The sequence below is a fragment of the Fundulus heteroclitus genome, chromosome 12 (assembly GCF_011125445.2).
Source record: "Fundulus heteroclitus isolate FHET01 chromosome 12, MU-UCD_Fhet_4.1, whole genome shotgun sequence".
NCBI lineage: Eukaryota > Metazoa > Chordata > Actinopteri > Cyprinodontiformes > Fundulidae > Fundulus > Fundulus heteroclitus.
The window spans coordinates 8,399,343-8,420,536 of NC_046372.1; the positions used below are offsets into that span (position 1 = coordinate 8,399,343).

The window sequence follows — 21,194 nt, forward strand, 5'->3', positions numbered from 1 at the left end:
TTGCCATTCTTGCTTCATTGTTGTTCTGTTCTCAAGCAGACCGTCAGTCTCAGCATAATTTGGTTGGGTTGAATAACAGACCTCCCTGACATTGCTATTTTGCAGCGCAGGATGAAAAGATTCTTGTTTGTATGGCTCAAGGCAGAGCTACCAAAATTAGCTTCCATTTCTTTATGCCTCTCATCTGTATAGCCACTTGTCCATGAGGGAAGTGAGCAGCGCTCCAGGACTGTTTGGGGGAAAAAAAATGTTTTAGTTGACTAAAATCATCATTGAAGTTCAGAACTAGTTTTTAAAGTCCAAACATTAATTTGAGGTTTAAAAAAAGTTCAGAGAAAGTTTGACGTCGCTGAGAGATCCTGCTGTGGTTTGCAACTGGCTCGGCATGTGACTTGTGCAAATTGGCTCAGCTATTTAGTTTCCTGCGCACGTTTGCTATTGTAAATTTTCCTAAAATCTGAATGTTGTTTTTTCTTCTCCACAAGTTTTTATTTTTTTCTATCTAAAATAATGAAGTTTTGCTTATTGCTTCTTTAAAATAATATCTAACTTAATGTGTAGGACATTTAATCTGGTAAACCAGTTTATTAAATTGCACAGCTGCATCCACAACCGGCTGAATAACATGGAACATACCTGGGAGGGTGAATGGGGTAAATTAGCAACTCCAACCAGCAAGGTTTTAGTCAGTGCATTTCAGCATAACGGACGGTTACGCTGAAAGTTGTCAAAATTACACCTAAATTAGACAGAATGTAACGGTGCTATGTGCTAAGCTCACAGTACAACACAGATGTTTCAGAGCAACATAAAGCTCACGAGCATTAGCGAAGTTGTCAACTGCCCGGACAACACACCTGTAAGCTAGCGCTAGCTGTTATTAGCTTCACGAACAGCCTAACACCAGGGTTCTGTCGCAGTCTGGGCCCTTCAAGCCGCACCACGCAACACTCCCCTGCGTGAATGCTGACTGAAACAGCGAAACAACATACGTGCTCAGTCTTTGTTGTCTATATTCAATTATTTTTTAAGTGGTACAGGAGCAGGATAGTTGTCACAAACCTAGAAAGCCCTCTTGTAGCTATAGACCAGGGGTCGGGAACCTTTTTGACTCAGAGAGCCATGAAAGCAAAAAATCTGGAAATTCATTTCAGTGAGAGCCAATAGGGTAGTTCACGCGTGACGTCACATGTGACGTCACGCGTCACGACGTCCGCGCTACTTCCGGGTCCCGCTTGTAGGCAAACACAGGACTGCTCTCGCATTCTATCATTACAAAACGGGTCAATTAGAGCGTGCTTTTAGTTAGTTTATTTTCGAAATGTAAACAGTGCCTACGACTTGTGCTCCCGGTTGCACACAGAGGCATTCCAATTCGTTGGATGTACGTTTCTTTCGTTTACCAAAGGACGAAGAAAGACAAAAGAAATGGATATTTTCAATGAAGAAGGACCCAGGCACACGATCCCAGTCGACTGTGGGAGCCATCACACCCCGACAGAATGTGCAGTCTACACTTCATCTCCGGTAAATACAACTTAATTTTGCACTGGTCATTGTTCTACTGAAATAGCGGCGGAGGGGAGTTGGCGATCGCTACACGGGGCCGGGAGAAGCAGAGCCGCAGACTGCAGCAGCCTGCGGCTCTGCTTCTCCCGGCGGCTGCATTACGCCCTGGTTTACGCGCGCTAGTACTTCTGTGTTTCCGCTGCAACGTTGCCGACACCTTCACCCATTTTAATAAGACAAAAACACCTAAATAATCATTTGTGAACAATTTTTTTTAACCTACCGGGCGGGTCTTCCTCTCTGCTGATGAGCGGTCTGTGTCCGTGAACATCCATCCATTTTCTGACCCGCTTAATCCCTCACGGGGTTGCGGGGGTTTCTGGTGCCTATGTCGCGATATCAACCATCAACTTACTCTTAAAACGATCTTGTGATACGTTATCTAAAGAAGAAAAATACGTCGAGAACTTGTCGTTTCCTTTGTTTGCGCCCGCCTTCTGTTTTCCAGTCCGGCGCGCATGCGCGAAAAACCCGGATGAAAACAATAGCGGTGATATTTTGTTTTATCTGCGAGCCAGATGAAATTATCAAAAGAGCCATAACTGGCTCGCGAGCCATACGTTCCCGACCCCTGCTATAGACGGTAATCTCTACTCCTTGGTTCATACTGATCAATATGAATTACCATTTAAATTTGAGATATAAATTGTACCAGAATATTAGTCACAGGATCAGCCAAACTATAAAAAAAAGTGTGACTTATAGTCCGAAAAATATGGTATATCTGGACTGACTTTCACTGCCTTTTATGTCTACATCTGATATAAAGTTCAGTGACTGAGATGCAAAAATCATTATGATGCAAAAGAAAAATTATTTATTTAGAAATACCATGATTTTGTGATCTTTCAAAAATAGTGTTATAGTGCTTTTTTTCCCCGACTGCACTTCATCCACTCAATTTTCCATCAGTGTGCTTTCATATGGCACTCTGTAAACAGTCAGCCTTTTGGCAGTAACTTTTTGATGCTTTTCCTACCTGTATAAGGGTGTCGGTTACTATGTCTGTATCACAATGTTTTATTCATCTTGTGTAGCATTCGTATTTTCTGAGATACTGCTTTCATTTGCTTTCATTTGCTGTAAACCACAATCATCCAAACAATCATAAAAAATGCTTGCAATCTATCACTGTGTGCATTGTTGCGAATGACTGCATAGAACAAAGACTTTAGAGATGCATTTCTGTCATGTTTTATTCGAGTGCTGCGGGATTTGTCTCTGAGAGCTTTCAGAACAAGCCACTAAAGTGCCACAGAAAGGTCCCTAAGGTACACCGATGCATCAAGGTCAAGATCTGACTGACAGTCATGTCAAGAGTGCAAGTTAAAACATAACAATATCCATCCACACACACAAACTCTAATTATAATTAAATTTTGCCGTCGGCAAGGAACGTAGGATGGCCCCTCGCTAGAAAAGATGAAGCAGGTCACAAGTGTCAAATATAGCCTTTGTGTAAATGCCAGGATAAAGATTTTACAAACTGAATAATTACTGCCAGGCAGTTTCCCTCACTTTGCCTTTCATTACATTTAATGTCATGACAACGTTGGGCAGGTTAATTTTTATTTTAATATGCTTGATTTTCTGCTTCCAGTTTTAATGTTTGCTGATCAACTCATCTGAACTACTGTCACAAAAGGAAACATTATTCATAAGTGATCTGTCTTACATGTGTATAGCTCCAGAAATGTAGTAATATTACCTAACATGCAAAGCGTAAGTAAGCATATGTTTATCCTTAACTAAATATTCTTAGGCTACAAAAAGTTGATAGTCTATGTTCTCTTGTGTTTCTGCCACTTAAAGTAACTTGATTAGCCGGTTGTGATTAGCGTTTTTTTTTTTTTGTCCAAGCGAATGCAGTACTCTCAGTGAATATAATATTACCCTGGCTGGATGATAAATATCTGTCTGTGATTGGCTGGCTACTTTTTTCAAGTCGAGAGCCCAGAGACTGAGCCGAGCACAGAGCAGGCGGAGCGGGAGAGTCGGGGTTGAGCGCGTACCAAAACATGTTTTGGTTCGAGCGTGTGATTTTTACGTGAAAAAAAACACAAATTAACGTTTGTTCACATTAGTCTCACGGCGCGCTTAGGTTGGTGGCACAAACGCCATATTAGAGATCTGTCTCAGGCGCTGCATTAGGGGAGGTGTCAAATAGATTTTGACAAAGGCTGCCAGTAATCTGGTTAGGAGCAGAGAATCAGTTATGGTCAATAACCCCAGGAGGGGAAAAGCTAAAGTTTCCTACATCTTGGTTGAAGTGAATTCTGCTTTTTTGGAGTAACCTACAGGTTCACTACAGAAAAATATTTACAGATAAAAACAAAAAAGAGTATTGTTACATGTCAGCTCTTACATCAGTTCTACACGGAGTCGATTAGTGTGATTCAAGTATGATAATGTCAATAACTGATCTTAGCCTGGACAATTAGTTGTTAAATAGATCAGTGTATTTCTTAATTAACAGTGAAGACGAGCTCATTCATTAGGTGTGGGACTCATTACAGTGGAACCACGAGTCTGTTTTTGAGACCTGAGCAGCATTTCTGATTTTCACACCCTACTGTTTATACTTTTATATGTGTTAATTAAAATTCAGACTTTTCAATATGAATGACCCATAGGCCTTCATTCAGAAAAAGGTGGCCTAATTAAGAGAATAATACCCCATTAGACAGTAGATATTGATAAACTGCATATGTCTTTTTGTATTATTATTTTAATCTTAGCCACAATAACGATTGTGGTCTGGTGCTTTTTTCAGTTTTGGATAAAATTTGAGATTTGTTTAAATTCTAATAAATTGAAATAAAATTTAAAGTTTTTCTATTTTTTGGGTTATAAATGTTTTTCCCTACTTTCAACAGAACAAACGGGACATATACTGGTCAATCTCTCTTTTAAAATGGTTACTGTATTTACTCAACTCTGCTTTAGAGTAAATATCTTTGAAGGTTTGTGGTCCTGTTTGCTATGAAACAAAATTTTCAGTGAAATTCATCCACAAGATTTGAGCCTATGCTGTAAGGCCAAATTTTGTCTAATTGCAGTGGGCCCACTGTTATTCTTAGGGCCAACTGGTCGCACTTGATTCATGCCTTATTTCTGTAAAGTTCCTGGATGTTTATTTTTCTCTCTGCTTTTTAGATATTTTAGGTTCTGTCATTATCCTTTTCGTGCTTGACTATTTTCAGAGTAAGGTTTTTCAGTTTTTATGTGGCTTTTTATGTTTGTGCGTCAAACCATTTAACTATTTCCAATGAATCATTCAGCTACTTAAAAGGCTTCTTAACTGAAGAGCTGCAGAACGTTTCTGTCTCCACAAAGAAAACAACTTAGAAAAAATGTCTTTGAAATAGGATTTTTAGCAAGCTTACCAGCAGTCGTTAACAAAAACACAATTGTTCTTTTTTTTTAGCTGAATCCATAACAAATAGAACAGTTACCACAGTTAAAAAAAATATTTTGGGACTAACAGGATCGTGGTCAGCTGAAGATTAAGTCTCTCAACTCCAATGTAAGGTCTTGAATGAGGTACTGGACAGTAAATGAGTGAAATATTATTGTTAATATTATAGTTATGTGCTTTGGTCTCCTTATTTTGATGTTTTAAAGCGCTTCATAAATCAATAAATTCATGAAATTAATTCATGAAATGGCGATTGATGCTTAAAAACAACTTTCCCCAGAAAGACCACACAAAGGAAAAAGACCATTATAAATTTAACATCAGACACCTACTCTTAAAATGAATAAGTAAATAGATATTAGGAAATTGGAGGCAGTTTAAACCTTTTAGAGTATTTTACTTTCTTTATATTGCTATAATGTGCTGTTATAGACTTCAAAGCTGAAAAAGCTGATGGCATGAGTCAGTTGCACTGTTTTGATTGGCAAGCTCTGCAGTTTCCTATTAACAGGGAAATTAACTGAGGGAAAACTGCATGATGAGTGTTGACAAACTCAGTGCTTTGAAAATAAACGGGCACATTAATGTAGCCTGAAAGTTTGTTACTCTGCAATCATGGTTGTTGTTTAAAAAATAAGCTTACTAATTAAGCTACTCTTAATTTTATGCTTGTTAAACATGTTCATAACATGGAAATATGCCACATCTGATACTTTATTTCCAATTGTAAAGATCTCGTGCTGTATCTTTTTAAGATTTCTTTTCAGTCAAAATCAGTTTTAATTGCCAAGTTCATGCAGCAAGGAATTTGACTTCTTTTCCCTTTTGCTCTCAATAAAAACATTTTAAGTAAAAAATGCAAAATGGGTGAATAGAAATATTTTCCTTATAAATATGAATATACACATGAATCTTCAAGTGCAACCCTATGTTTGTACTACTAAACTTTATGCTCACAAACAATGCCTGTAGTTGCACCTGTGCTCTGTTTATTCTCTTCTCTGGCACTGGTGTGAGCAGACACCCATCCATTCCACATATTCCCTTCGAAAAGTTGTACTTTTTAATTCAAAAACAGTCTATGTCATTTATACACATTTAGTTCCTAAACAGTGAGTCTAGATGACACATCATCACAAATGTCTAGTATCGACTTCCTGTTTTATGGGTCATGGCCATAAAGGCTTTTTTGTTTTTAAAAAAATAGGGTGGGTTGGAGTTTGTTGCTTTAACAATAACGGTAAAAATTATTTTATTTTTTGTATTTTTAATATTTATTGATTTGACGATGCTAAAATAAATTTTGAGTTCTTTTAAATCAAGATTAAAACCACATTTGTTTAGGATTGCCTTTGACTGTTCTAGGTAAATTGTTTAACTGAAACATCATTAGTTTGTTTGTAGTCCAACTGTTTCTAAAGTCATTAATATTTGCATTTAGTTTCCATTTTCCTATATTTGATTTTGTTTAAATTGTTCTACATTTATTCCAACGCTTTTTTTACTTGCTTTTATTCTATTTTTATTGTCCTGTTTTAATCATGTAAAGCACTTTGCGTTGTCCTTGTACTGAAATCTGCTATACAAATACATTTGCCTTGCCTTTTAAAAAAGTTTTCAAATGATTACATTGAAAATGAGTAAAAGGGTTTTGAGAAATCATGTTAACATAAGACACCTTATCATGTCTGAAACGGCATGTCTTGGAGAATAAATATAACTCAAACAGCCAAGGAAAGACATGTTGAGGGAAAGCAAAGTAAAAGCCATCCGTCAAATTTAGATAACCTTGCTTTAGAGCTATCATTGTAAACCAGCAACAGTGAAATATGAATTGGGACACAACTGCATCTTTGGATTTATTTGTTCTTTGGTAGCCACATATATCAGTGTTTTATTATATCTGTCAAATTGCCACAAAAAGAATGTTACGTTTTTTCTTGATTGTTCTTCAGATTGTCATTCAAAAAAAAAAAAAAAAAAACAATCAGATATATGTTTGCCTCTTTTCCAAGCCTGTTATGGCTTATGATGTAGTACTATTTCCACAGGTTTAGAAGACAAGCTCTCAAGCTTCCTCTGACATATAAATGTGTTCACCTGTACTGGAGGATCATTAGTGCAAACATTTCACTAACATTAAGTAAAGTTTAACTAGGTTAGCACATCCCAATATGACTCACAAATGCAATAAGATTTTCTGAAAAATGAGGTGGGAGAAAAGATCCCAGCAGTATTTCCCAAGGAAGACAAAACAAGTTCAATAGCACTATTTGAGAAACTCTTATTTTTTGGGGTACTGTGGTTACACTGTCTGTTTAAACAGACAAAAAAAAAATAATGAATGTCGTTAATCCAGGGTAAATGATTAAAACCTCACTGGTGCACCTGTAAAAAAAAAAAATAAAAAAATTAAGAATTTGTTAATGGCACCTTTAGCTGCTTCATTTAGAAGAGAAAGACAGCTAAGCAGATGAGCTCTAAACCATTTTTCCCCATAAGATCAAAGAAATTGCATACAGTTAATTGCAGTAATAGCTCAGCCAATGCCTATGTCTAGGGGAACCGTGTTAAAACACTATAGAACAGACCCAAGTATATAATCTATAGAAGAACATTGTTGTGGCAGCAGCAGTGCCCCTCCAGGATAGTGTCACAGATGTACAGAACGATGAAGAGACAAAACAAGTCTAAGAAAGCATTAAATGATACATTTAGGCTATCACTATTAACACCAAAGCTAAAATCCTCCACTATAATGGTCCTGTTGGACCTTTAGATCCTGTTGGACCTTTAGTTCTGCTGTCTGGAATTTCTTTATGTGTGAGAGTGCATGTACTTATAAAATGCTCTACCTATCAACATATCTGTTTTCTGATATACGTTTAATGAGAAAGTTCATAACTGTACAATACTACAGTCCTTCAGCTTCCAAGTACAACAATAACAACAATATAATAATTTGTGCCGCCTCATTTAATGTGAAAATGGCACAATCAAGCACTTAATCCTCCCTCTAAATCAAGGACCACAATTCTAATGAAATCTCAAAGCAGTGAAGAAACAGTTTTTCTGTGCTTCTTGCCTGGTCTCTTTTTTTGTCATTGTTTTCTAACTCTGTTACTTTGTCCTCTCCTGACACTTCAACATGAATGTTATCTTTGGAAATGTGTTTGACCTTATTCACTTCAATGTTATGAAAATTTCAGATTTTGTTTTGTATGATTTCCCACAATATTCAGTCTTTTAATTACATGCTTAGTGTAGCTGGTCAGACATTTTAAATGAGCTAAATATGTCAGCTTTTCCTACTTTAAATATGAGCAAAAATGCAGCATTTTTAGATTAAATGCGATATTGTGAAATGAATGAGTAAAAGAAGGATAAAGTAGCCAGCAGTGTTGAACTAAAATTAGCCGGACCCATTCTCAACAACCCAGTGGAGCTCTGAAAATTACTCACACGGAGATGCTTTCCCTTTCTTGACTAATGTCCTTTAGTCACACTCTCAAATGCTACTAGAAATACTTGCATAATCACAGACAGTCCTTTACTGTCTTTTTCTCTTTCATGTTTTAAACTGAAAGTTTAGTTATGTTTACCTTAAGTGACTTATGAAAGGATTTAAGGAGGCCATAAAATGACTATAGACAAGCTGTCATGTAAACAAGCCAATTAAAAGTAATCAGGGCGACTGGCTCGATGGGTTGAGTAGTCGTCTTCCAATCACACATGCGTATAAACGCTGTTAGGCTCAAGTTATTCAGAAAGTGGCAATTTGACCCGAGGGCATATGTGCCTAAATGTGACATATTTCATCATTGTTGAGTGGAAGTACATTGGGAAATAAAGCAGTCAGGACTCCCGATACAACTTTTCAAAACATGAAAAGAGCTTAAAATTACTATTTATTCAGTATTGTTGAGTAACGTTCAGTTGAGCATTGAAACCTGGGAATATAGCCTACGTATATACCAGCTGCCTTTATCTGAATATTGGGCCAGATCCCCAGCCAAGTAGGGCACTTCAAGCATTTGGCATGTTGACATGCGTAAATCTTCATCAGTGCAGACAGACTGTCTGCATAACATTACACAAGGTAGATATGCAACAGTTTGACAGGAATTAATACACTAGTTGTACCTAGGCTTATTTCTCTCTTTCTGCAACCAGCAGCAAATCATTTTGTATGTTGCTCCTGGCCTAACTGGGAATTATGAACAGAAGAGCAGGTTTGTAGTTTCTTTTTCTTAGGACATGGGCACTAACTGCAGATGCATATATTGTAGAAGAAAATGCCAACACCTGAAAGTTTACAATAAATGATTAATTTTAATTAGATTTTTAAACCACATAATCCCTTTCATAATGTTTCATGTCATCCTACGTTTTTAATTACGCTAAGCAATTTATAACACGTATTGCAAAATGACTAATTAATATTTTTTTTGTACCGACGATTTAGTTTTACACCAGTACAGCAGGACAATTATGGTGATTTAAAACGGAGAACTGTAACCTGGTTTATTATACTACTGCCAGCATTTCTGTAAAAAAAAAAACGGTTTGGAGATGTTTTAGGCATATTTTTGAGCCAGTTGGCACAGGTTGTCGTGTTTCACAGAAAAGGCAATTATTTCAATTTGCAATCAAATGCTCACATCAAGGGTAAATTGCACATTTACTGGCACAGAGATATGAAACTGTGCCACCTCTGCAACTGTTAGCATAACACTGCGTGTCTCAGTATAAGCACAAACATTTTTCACATCTCTTTAGTAAGAACAGATGGAGCAAACCCACTCAGTTCATTTTATTGTATATTGTACACGATAAAAGCAAGCAGACTTTTACAGCTATGAGAGCAAAACATCACTTTATGACGGTAATTAGCTTTCTTATTCGCAGTATTTTCTTTAATTTTTTTTTTTTTTTTCATTTTTTGCTCTTCTGTATCTGCTCACTAGGCCACTTTCAAACCTTTCCACTTTCTTCACATCTCATTTGTCTCTCTTCTTTTCATCCTGCCTCATTTATCTTCTAGTCTCTCTGAGGCATAAAGACCATATCCTCTTTATCAGTGAGCCGCAGCAGGAGCATGTCACTCTCACTCCACCCTTTACTCTCATCATCATTCCTTTCCTCTCATCGTCACTCAATTTACTTCCCTCACAACTCCACAGGTTTCATCTTTTCTTCTATGCATCCTTGCTATGATTGGAATATTTAGTTTGTGCACCATCAGGTTGGCTTATATGGCTTATATTTTTGCAGATTGCTTGTTTCTCTCCTATTTGTTTTTCTTTCAGATGATCCCTAGGTCAATTTTCCTTTCTTTGTTTTCTACATCTCCATGGATTATTGTACCCTTCTTGAAGGAAAGTAATATTCCTTATGTTGATCTCCTTTTTTGTCTCCTTGTTTTATCTTTGTGTTGCCTTTAGCGTTCTGGTAATTATGCACATCTTTTTTTTGTGATGGTAAAAGAGAACTTGCCTCAAAAAATCTAAACTTACTGTGAACAGTTGCTAATTCTTCTGCCAATATTGTGATACCATGTTATGTTTGTATTGCTCTTTTTTTAATCAAGAAAAATAATTAGGGATTGTGCATACTGTAGTTACTGAGAATTTCATGAGGATTTCATCATGGGCAAAACCTAGATGCAACCAGGATTCAAATGCAACAAAGTAAAACTTAAGAACAAAGGTATAAGCAATGTCATCTAACTGATTTTATTGACAACAGAAAAGTGACAATTACTCTGATAGCTGCTGCTAAAATATTGATTAAAATGTATGTTTTCAGAGCAAACCTGCATTTATTAAAAGTATTATGCAACCATTTATAAAGCTTAATTCAACAAAAAAGATTATAGATACAAGAATAAGCATAATGAAAACTCCAATTATTCATATAGGTCTGGATTGCTTTCATTAAAGTTGTATAATAAGTCATTGACACTAAATTTGAGGGGAGATAAGTAGGTCTTGAGAGACAGCTCTGATAACGCAGCAGGCCCAGGCTCTTAAAAATTGGATAGATGAAGGAAGAAAATCCTCAGGGACCCAATGAAGCTGTACATTTCTGCTGCATCACACAGATGGTAAAGGAAGAATTTAGCCTAAGCATCTTGAAAGTGTGGACCCAGCCTTCCCTGTCCTGAAGAGTCCAGGCTGGTGATGGCAGTGTAATGGTGTGGAAAATGGTCTCTCGACATCGTTTGGTCTAAAGTAATCAGTCACTATATAAATTAAACAGCATCTGTGCTGCTGCTCTCCATGTCCATTCTTTAATGACCACAGTTTACTGTCTTTTCATAAATGGGTACATGTAGCCATTATGTGGCGTAAATCCTAAAAAAAATATATTTTTTACAAATTTGAAATAAAATAATAAATTCTAAATAAAATATGCCTAAAGCCTGGCGGCCAGCCAGGGATTTTAATACAGTGGGGGAAACCCTGCTTATTGAACATGGGTCAGTTGTAATTATGAATGACAACAGGCTCTTTTTTTAACATAACTGCTAATCGTTTCAGAAGATTCAAATGGAAACATTTTTTTTTACTAACATCCTTTTTTTCTAATTCTGACCAAATGTTCTTTTTCTCACAACTTTTAGAAGTGATCTGCAAATAAAAAGCAATCTAGATAAAAATATCCCTAAGCTTTTTAATTTTTTTTTCTATATGAACCATTTATCTTGTCCCTGAAAGGCAAGCAAAATAAATTAGTGAATTAAAAAAAATCTGGGGTGCAGCATTGGCACAGGTTAGTGCATGCAACTCATATTCAGAGGCTTCAGTCCTCCACGTACTGTCCTGGGTTTGAGCCCAAACCTGTGGATCTTTGTCGTTCAACCACTAGCGACTAGTGCCAAAAAATATATCTGACCTACTGTGTACTCTACTGCATTCTGAGCACCCTGTTTGTTCTGGTTAGGCGCTAACAATTACACGTTAATAACTTTTCTTTAAATAGTCTACCTCTGAGCTAATGAACGGTTTTATTGTCTTCTGTCCTTTGCAAATTGGAGCATTGAGTGCATTGAACTCCCCAAACTTTCTATTTTGTGTTTGTGTAATCATATATTGATTCAGCATTGCTCTTAGAAGTTTTTCTAAAGACTTGAAAATCCCAGTTAATTCGTAATACCTTTAATGTTTTCCATCAAGCCAATTGCAGAAAATTAGCTTAAACATTTACTAGACTAATTTGTCTTTCTTGAAATGAAATCAATTTAAAACATTATTGTGAAGATTAAAGCTGATGGCCAGAGTTGTAGTTTTATTAAGGCTAATATTATACTGGAATATAGAGCAGGATTAAGAAAATAAGGTCTTTTCAGTATTTTATAAAATACAATTTTCTTTAAAGCATCCCTAAAATATTCAGGAACTGTGAACATTCAAGTCACTGACGTCTCAAGGGATTGAAAGGACTGACACGAAACAGCAAGTAAAAACCTGGATCTCCACAAAGAAGTGAGTTTGACTATGATTTCTGGGGTTTAGTATTTCCTTTTCTGAATAGGCAACTTTTTTGACTGATTGCAACTTGGATTCTGACGCATCTTAATCCAATCTGACAGACTTTACCCTTCGAGGAAAAAAATAAAAATAAAGATCAGACAGAGAACTTGGCAGCTGCAAGGCATTCTCAGCCTTGTATGTTTAAGGCAGAACATGACTGTGATGATCCGCAAGCCATTATGTACGCTTACTGGGATGCTGAGACTGACGCAAACGGGGACAAGGGTGATTGTCGTGTAAGCTTCTGCTAGGTTCATCAAAAATATTTGAGACATTTGAGTTGTGGATGTATTTTTAAGGGGAACTCCTCAAACACGCTGCTTCAGCAGAGAATTGTTGACTTCTCCAGGTAAAGTTCGTCCTGGGGTACAATATCAAGGTGCCCAAATGTACCACGTTCATCTGTTCATACAATCATATACAAGGATAAACACCATGGGAATATGCAGTGTCCAGCCATGATACTGTCCATGAGACTGGTTCTGTGTCCCAAAACTTATTTTTTCTTATAAAGTGTGTACTAATCACACAACAAATATAACAGCTTGTGAAGATGCTGGTTGAAACTGTTAACGGAGTGTCATTATCCACAGTGACACAAGGCCTTTACTGACATGAGATGAAGCAATTATGCTAAGAAAATATCATAAGGCAAATTCTAGTTAGCAGAGCCACTCTTTTCTAGAAAAAAGGTACCAGAAGTTTGATGAATACTTGAAAGAAGAAATCAATTCTGTCTTCTGTCGATTCTCAGTTTTAACAAAGCCTTTTATTATAAGTTGGCCGGTCTATGGTTACTTACCTGATTGGCTCCACCTTTGTCTTCTATATTATATTGCAACAATCTTCTTTCTTGTCATATGTGTCTTTGATGTTTGTTTTAACCCACTTTCTCACATTTCTTCTCAGTCTAGAACATAATCTACCTCTCCTTGCCTAATACTTCCTTTGAACTTCTCTTGTCTCTGCATCTCTGCCTCTGATTCTTTCCCCGGGGAGACAGTGGATCAAACTTATGGTTCTTAGTGATAGAAGCTACAGTTTTTTTTTTTTTTTTTTTGTATCAGTGATGTTACAAGCAAAGTCCCAGCACATCATGTCTCAAGTGCATTGTTCTTTATCTCAACAGTCTTGCTGTGTAGAAGCAGCATTGCGTTTTCTATCTCCTGTGTACCCACAAGGTCTTTCTAACATTCTGCTGATTCATCTGTATGAGTCTTCTTATCCCTTCTTCCATTTCCCTGAAGTGTTGTTATCGATTTACGCTGCTTTGCTAAATAGATGCACTTTTTCATGCGCACACCCTGTTTTTGTATTACCACTTATTTCCAAGCATTCATAAAAGGCCATTTAGCATCCCTTTTATTAAACATGATTAAAATGTTACACCTCTAGACTTTCTAAAGCATTTTCCCTTAGATTTATGTAAAAATTATCAAAATAAACTCAGTGTAAGAGAAGACTGTATTTAAAAGGTACACCTCAAAGTATTCATTTTACAAGTAAAAAAAAAACCCCTAGGAAATCTTCTTGTTTATTGCTGCAGTCTTAAGTATTTTCTGTGATGGTCAGAGTTGTTGCTATCAACTTGGCCCTAACTTAGGCTAGCAGGAGGTGCTGGCTTTCTTTACTGCAATAGAAAATGCACACATTTTAACATGCTAGTCACCGTTGAGTAAATTGGCCAGATTTTTGTAAAAGGAAAGTACACCTGATTGATCTGCCAAAGAGATATCATGTCAGTCATCTTAATTAAGGAGGTCATGTTGCCAATAAAATGAAAGATTTCAGATGAAAATAAAGTGACAGTAGCTAAATAGATAATTAGAAAGGGAGTTTCTATACCAAGATTTTCAAAGTTGTGCTTGAGATGCCCTGAAAAATCTGCAGTCAACTGGAATCAAATAATCAGCTTGACCGGCCCTGACAGATAACCAGATGGTTAAAAACAGGATATTTTATTACATATTTAATGATGATAAATGAATGCATCAATAGGTAAGCCTTGCAAGGTCAAACTGGCAATAACACTGTTTGGTGTGGAACTTGACTTTGAAATGTACCAGATCTGCTTCACACTTCCTGCGTCTGACTTCCTTTATGACTCACCTGGTTTTTGAAAAGTGAGCCGTTTCCTTCATTCGTCACAAATAGACTCGACCTGCATTTCTGACGTAGGAGGGCTCTCCGTCATGCTGCAAGACCACAGAGCCATTGGCAGGTATATTATCGACTAAAATGGCTTCTATTTGGTATGGAGAGCAAAAGCCACAGTGTGATATAGTCTGTTTGAACGAGGGTATGGCTTGGCGATACGGAGCAAAAATAATATTGCAATATTTTTAGCCTGAATGCCGATATGATATTTATCGCTATGTTTTTTCTTTTCATTATGTAATAAGAAAAAGCCATCTCTGAATCAAAGCTTGATCCCAAATATCTTGCAGGCACATTTTATAACAAACAGCTGTATCACATGTTTAGTAGGTAATTGAACTCTTGGATTCAGGTGTGTGTCATTGACTGTCGAGGACTAGAGCTGGAGACCCCTGCTTTAGATCTTTTTCTCCAGTGTCTTGTTTACATACCTGGGCTGGCTGTGTATGTATGTATGCATGTATGTATGCATGTATGTATGTATGCATGCATGCATGCATGCTACCTAAAACAAAATGTTAATTTTGGCTTTTTGTTAGAAACAGGGCAGTGTAGTCTCTAACAGAGATGAGTAGCTCTCTCTCCCTCAGGAGAGAGCTGTGTACGTGGAGGGGCGGAGTGATATTACACACTTGGGAAGAATATTTAATGCGATTTATAATCCAGTGCGGCTTATGTGTGGACATAGACACGTTAATTCACTGTGCGCCTAATAATCCGGTGCGCCTTATGGTCTGAATAATACGGTAGCGTTTCGGAGGCCATGACGCACTCACACATACAGCAACATAGATCAATATTCTCCACCCAGGTCAGGAATTATGCAATTTAGATGGTAGTTTTTCACTGGTTTGATTGCAAGGCCATGTCAAAGTTTCCCATGATGCATTGGGGACTAAACTTTTTTTTCTTTTTTTCTTTTTTTTTTTTTTGGAATATTCTGCTTCTGCCTGCTTCAGTGTTTTTTTTTCTTCTTTCGTTGTTGGGATTTATGTTCTTTTATCCTTGTGCAAAGAGTACATTTTCCTCATGTCAATGTTTAGTGTTGCATAAGATCAACTTTAATAAGAGACAGAATATACCGAAGAAGCAATACATTGATACAAAATGTCTTATTTGATAGTTGAAAATAACATAAGCATATTGCTTTTTTAGTCATTTTATTTACAAGTAAGCAAATAAAATCTTGTTAGTTTGGTTAGGAAAAGTTTTATTCATGGAATGATGTTGACAGTAGTTATGTTGTTCTTGAGTTTATTTGCGTAGCTTTTCAACCTCTACTGTGCTGCTGTTTGCCTCTTCTCTGGCTTCACTTCACAGAAAACAAATGACTGGGTGCTTACCCACTAAAATGTATCAACTCGAGTCAGCCATCCAACTTCCCCGGCCTTTTTTCTCTCTATTGTCAAGGATTGTTTTTCCAGTGCTTTCCTCTGCGTAAGATGAATGGCTGTGACTACAGATACTGAATCATTTTCTTTCCCACTTCTTTGTTCAATGTTTATGCCCGACTTAAAAATGGCAACATGTCGGAGTCGCTTTTCTCTTCACTTTTTAGTCAAAATTGACTTGGAGTTGGAGTGTTATTGATCCAGGTGCTACATGGTAGACTTCCTACAACGTGCTTATTGTTACTTATGTAAATAGCCTCTCCATTAAAACAGAAATCTATTTTTGGATGTCAAATGACCTGTCTGGGACCGTTCCAAACTGTATGTATTCTACCAACAGGTTGTGTAACACTAAGTTCCTTTTTTTATGTCCTATAATGTAAGATCATTACATTAAAAATAGCAACAAATCCTACATTGTTTGTTTTGCAGATTTTTCGGTTATAAATAGCTAAATGTCTATTGTCAAAAAATATATGTTTTGAAGCCTGAACAAAATGTTCGTTTATTAAAAAAAATATCCCTATATGTGTGATTCTGCAAGGAAGAAATAATGGAATTTAGATTTAAAAAAATGTCTTCAGCTAATATATATCAAAAGAATGAATTATCTGTAAATAGTGTTTGCTTTTGAACTATTTAGCCACAGTATGACACCACTAACAATATCACTTTCTTTGGAATAGTTTGTCTCACTGGAACAAGTAGGTCCTAATAAATATATTTGTTTCAGTAATTCAATTAAAAAAAAACATTTAAGCTTATATTTTCCTCACACACAGTTCTTTTTTTTTTCTTTTTTCATTTTGGTTATTGTAGCTTACAGCTAATTAATTTACTCAAAGTTTAACATTTTAAAAGACTTGATTTTAAACTAATTTGTGCATTTCTTGCTTTCTCTCTCTGCTGCAGTTGGCCCTGGAGGACCCCGTCCACAGCGTGTCCCTCCAGCAGTTTGTCTATGAAAAACTGAAGGCCCAGCAAGCCCTGATGGGGGACCAGAGCTTCGGGGCCCTGATGGAGACTGTGGACACAGAGCTCGTCAGGCAGCTCCAGGAGTTCCTGCAAGCCCTCTGAATAAGACATGCAGTCCTTCGCTTCATTACACAAATGCTACGCCCCACCACCATTTAAAAAAAAAAAAAAAAAAGTCCATAAAAGGCTAACGATCCACCCCATGCGTGAACTCCTGATTCAGACCTCCCCAACCTCTTCGCAGACTATGCCTTATCTATATTCAGTCCGAGCCTTGTCAACCACTCTTTGGTCTCCTTTGATGTTATCTGTGGGTGCCTACATACGTTTAAAGGCTGTTGAAACACCCACAGGTAGACATCACCACACCAGAGCTTCCATTTAATTCTTCTAGTTTCTTAACTTTCGAACAGTTTGACTTGAGATGGGTTAAACGCGATGATGAATGTTGATGCTGGAGCTGTTGAGTAAAATGCAAAAACCAGCTGCGTAAGCCAGAACAAAAGCCTCGGACTGTTTTTCAGTGGGGGGGGTTAAAAACAGCCAGATTGTAGCAGAAATGTGTAAAAAAGAAAAATCTGAAGGATCTAAAACAGTGTTTACAGAATCTATTCTTAAAGGACAAAAAAAAGAAGTGTAATTTTGTATGTATAGTATGATCGGCATGACAATTTTCTTCAATTTCTAATAAGAGCTTGAAGTTACTACTGATTGTGTTTTTTTCTTTCATTTCATGTTATTTTTGTCCGTTAATGCAGACGTTTTTAAACAATTTTGTTGATTCATAAGTGTGCTGAACTACATTTTTATGTATATACCTACTGCTGCTAATAGATGGTGTGTCAGAGCACTTTAATAACCAAAAACTGTTTTACATTATTATTATTTTTCTTCCATCCTTAACACAATGATTGGGGGTCTCAGAGCAGGACTGAAGTTGGATTAAAAACCTAAACTTTATTTTTCTGCATCTTGGTGCAACTTGGCCCAAGATGCAGCCTTTGTGGAAATATCAGGAGCTCCTAGGTCATGTTTTCCATTTTGTTTCATCTGATTTAATCAATTCTTAAGCTTTTTAAGTTGTTCGCTTATCACAAAAAAATGTCCCACTGGCCCCGCTGCTGTGACATTTCTACAGGCCTGTTTTAGTTAGAAATGACGCTTTGATAATGTTATCTGAAAAGAGAAGTGTTTGTTTTTCAGTTTTTGTAGCTTCCTCAATCTAGTTACTCAAGAGGTTTACAAAATTGGAGATGGAAAGTAATACATTACTTGACGTTGGCAGATTTGTTTATTGTTTTTTTTTGTTTTGTTTTTTACCCCTTTTCATTGTGAATATACGGCTAACAAAATAGCTTTGTTGTAAAGTAGAAGTCATAAAAGGGAAAAAGTCCAATCTGAAGAAAATGTGAACCTCTGGATTTTATATTGATTCCTTTGTGATTAACGGAGCAAAGAAGTTCCCTCATTACATTCGATTGATGAGCCTCAAAGGTAAGATGATGATCCTGACTGTAGCTCCTTCGACACTGTCAGAATTACAGCCTTATGCTTTCAGACTTATCTATTAGAATCTGAAAGCCACATTTTTACTTGTCTGTTCAGTTCTTAACCAGTTTAGCAGTGGAGAATTTATTTACTTATTTTTTTTAATTATTGTATTGTAGTAATAATTAAGTTTTGAACGCCACATACACAGAAGTTACACTTGGTTTTGTTTTGTGGGAAATAATCCCTGTTTCTTCCTGTCTTAAGCCTTCAATAAAATGTAAAGTACTCAGCCAGAGCAGGTGTCGACTTCCTTTACCCATCTCTGATTTTTAGGATCTGTTTAACTTAACAAACTGACCCTGCTGGAAATCCTTAAAAAAAATGTTTTGATCATAAACATATTATTAGCCCTGACCCTGATCAACAACCAGTGGTGCAAACTATGTAATGTACTTTAGGTTAGGGCTTAGATTTGACCTACAAAGCAAGTGCAAATTATTTTTACCAGCTGAACCTGACAAGGTGATCAGACCCTTTTATTGCTGCGTTCAGACCAAATGTGATTTTAGCGTCAAAAAGGCATCCAACGGCTGAATTTGGACGCTTGTGCAGAGCATTTTTGACGTTCTGAGCAAAGTGTGGACAGACTCCTCTGATGCACGTTAGGAGGAGCTACCCTGTTCTTTTCTTCAAACGTGTGGAAATATTTACCACGGTAAAGGTTTTTGACAACTTACCTGAGATCCTTGCTACTCCTCCTCAATGCAAGGTCCTTTACTGTCTCTGTGGCGATAGCTCGACTGATCATAGTTAATATGATGGGCACAAACAGCGACGATGAGTTTGTCCTCCATTGCCGACTTCCTGGTTTTCCATGGTCTTTCTGTCCAGTTGGAAACCCCGCCTCTACATCAGTCTCTGATTGTTTGACGCTCCCCATCCAGCTGGAATAGTTCAGATTTTCCAACTCTAGCTTCTGCCACTTCAAACTCTCAGAAGCTTGAAATCTGAAAACGCACGACAGGACCTCTCGACACTCCTTAAGGTGCATCAACCATAGACTTTACTACTAAACCAGATACCCCTGATGCTTAAATCACATTCGGTCTGAACGCAGCATTAGTCAAAGGTCTGGGTCATTTTCGGTCTCATTCGGTCATTTGTGGACTTGATTAGCCTTGCCACATTCTGCCAGAGATCACATATTTTCCTCCTTACCTGCGGTGGTGCTGAGACATGAATGGCCTCTAGTTCTTCATACCAAAAAAATGTGTCTGTCTCCTGAACGACCATTTCTCTTAAAGATATAGTTTATATTTTGTTAGTGTAGGGTTTTTTTTGTTTTTGTTTTTTTACGTGTGTGGCACCACTTTACTGTACAGCTGAACTCCACAGTGTTTCCTACTAATTCACAAGATACAATTCACAAGATAAAAATCACAAAGTGCTTAACAATAAAAAGAACCATTAAACGACACAAAATAAAACAGCATAATAGCAACATCATAGCATAAAACTAGTTAAAAACTAGTTAAAAGGCAATCGGAACAAATAGGTCTTCAGCTGCTTCTTAAAATAATGAACAGAGGAAAGACAGCACAAAAATAAAGGCAACTCATTCCACAGTCTGGGTGCCACAGCTTTAAAAGACCGATCCCCTCTGGTCCTGAAATTAGTTCTTGGAACCATTAATAGCCTTTGGCTGGAGGATCTTAAACTACGAGAAGGGGAATACGGTTGTAAAAGGTTGGTAATATAAGCTGGAGCTTGGCCACTCAGGGCATGAGATGTAAAGACTACAATTTTAAAATTAACTCTTAAGTTAATTAATTAACTCTTTTTCTTTCAAACACATAAAAAAGGCTGTTACAATAGTCAAGACGAGATGAAATAAAAGCATTAATCATCTCTAATTCAGCTTTTGACAAAGTTTGAAATTTAATCTGAGAGAATGACATTAGTGACATGGCAGAATCAAAAATGATGCCACGGTTTCTGAGGCTTTGTTTGACAAAGAAGGCCAACACACCCAGAAATTGCTTGATTTCCGTTGTTAACCTGAAAACTTCATTGCTCTCATGAGTACCTACCAGCAGGTATAGTTTCATCTGGTCATTTCTATGAGCACATTTAACTTGTTCTTCCTGTAACCATGAGCCTGAGAAGGTTTTTGCACCGGTTGTTCTCCCACAATGCCCTACGTTGTACGATAGTCCACGTCCTGCATTAGGTTCACTTGACTTGGACTGGGTCCGATTTTTTTTTTCAGCGAGACCAGAGTTTGCTTTAATCAGCTGCAAGTTCATCAGCACATTTCCAACCTCCAAACGAACTGGACCCTTCAGGTAAACGAGCTGGGTTTTAGCTCACCATGATTGAAGGCAATCTCTGAGTCTGAACTCAGGACACGGAACATTTTGCTTTCTGGGGGATGCTTTCACATTAATAAAAAAAAATAAAAATGTAATCTATTGATTGAAGGCAGATTCTCCACCAAGGGTAAACAGTTTAATCAGTGTTTCACCAAGAATTATGGATGTCATAGATTATAAATTGCAAATACTGAAAAAATTACATCATTCATAAAAGCAACTTTGACAAAAGTATTGATTCACCCCTCCTAATCAACTAATTTAGGTGTTCCAATCACTTTTATAG

The 21,194-nt window shown here is 37.0% G+C and overlaps 1 protein-coding gene across 1 annotated transcript in view; it reads left to right on the forward strand.

Annotated features, from left to right (window-relative positions):
• Positions 1 to 18,825, forward strand: part of ipo11 (importin 11) — a 157,162-nt gene extending 138,337 nt beyond the window's left edge. The window contains exon 30 of the mRNA XM_036143880.1: positions 16,983 to 18,825. Coding sequence (XP_035999773.1) covers positions 16,983 to 17,147 — 165 coding nt within the window. The 3' untranslated portion in view covers positions 17,148 to 18,825. The remainder of the gene's footprint in view (positions 1 to 16,982) is intronic.
• The last annotated feature ends 2,369 nt before the right edge of the window (positions 18,826 to 21,194 follow it).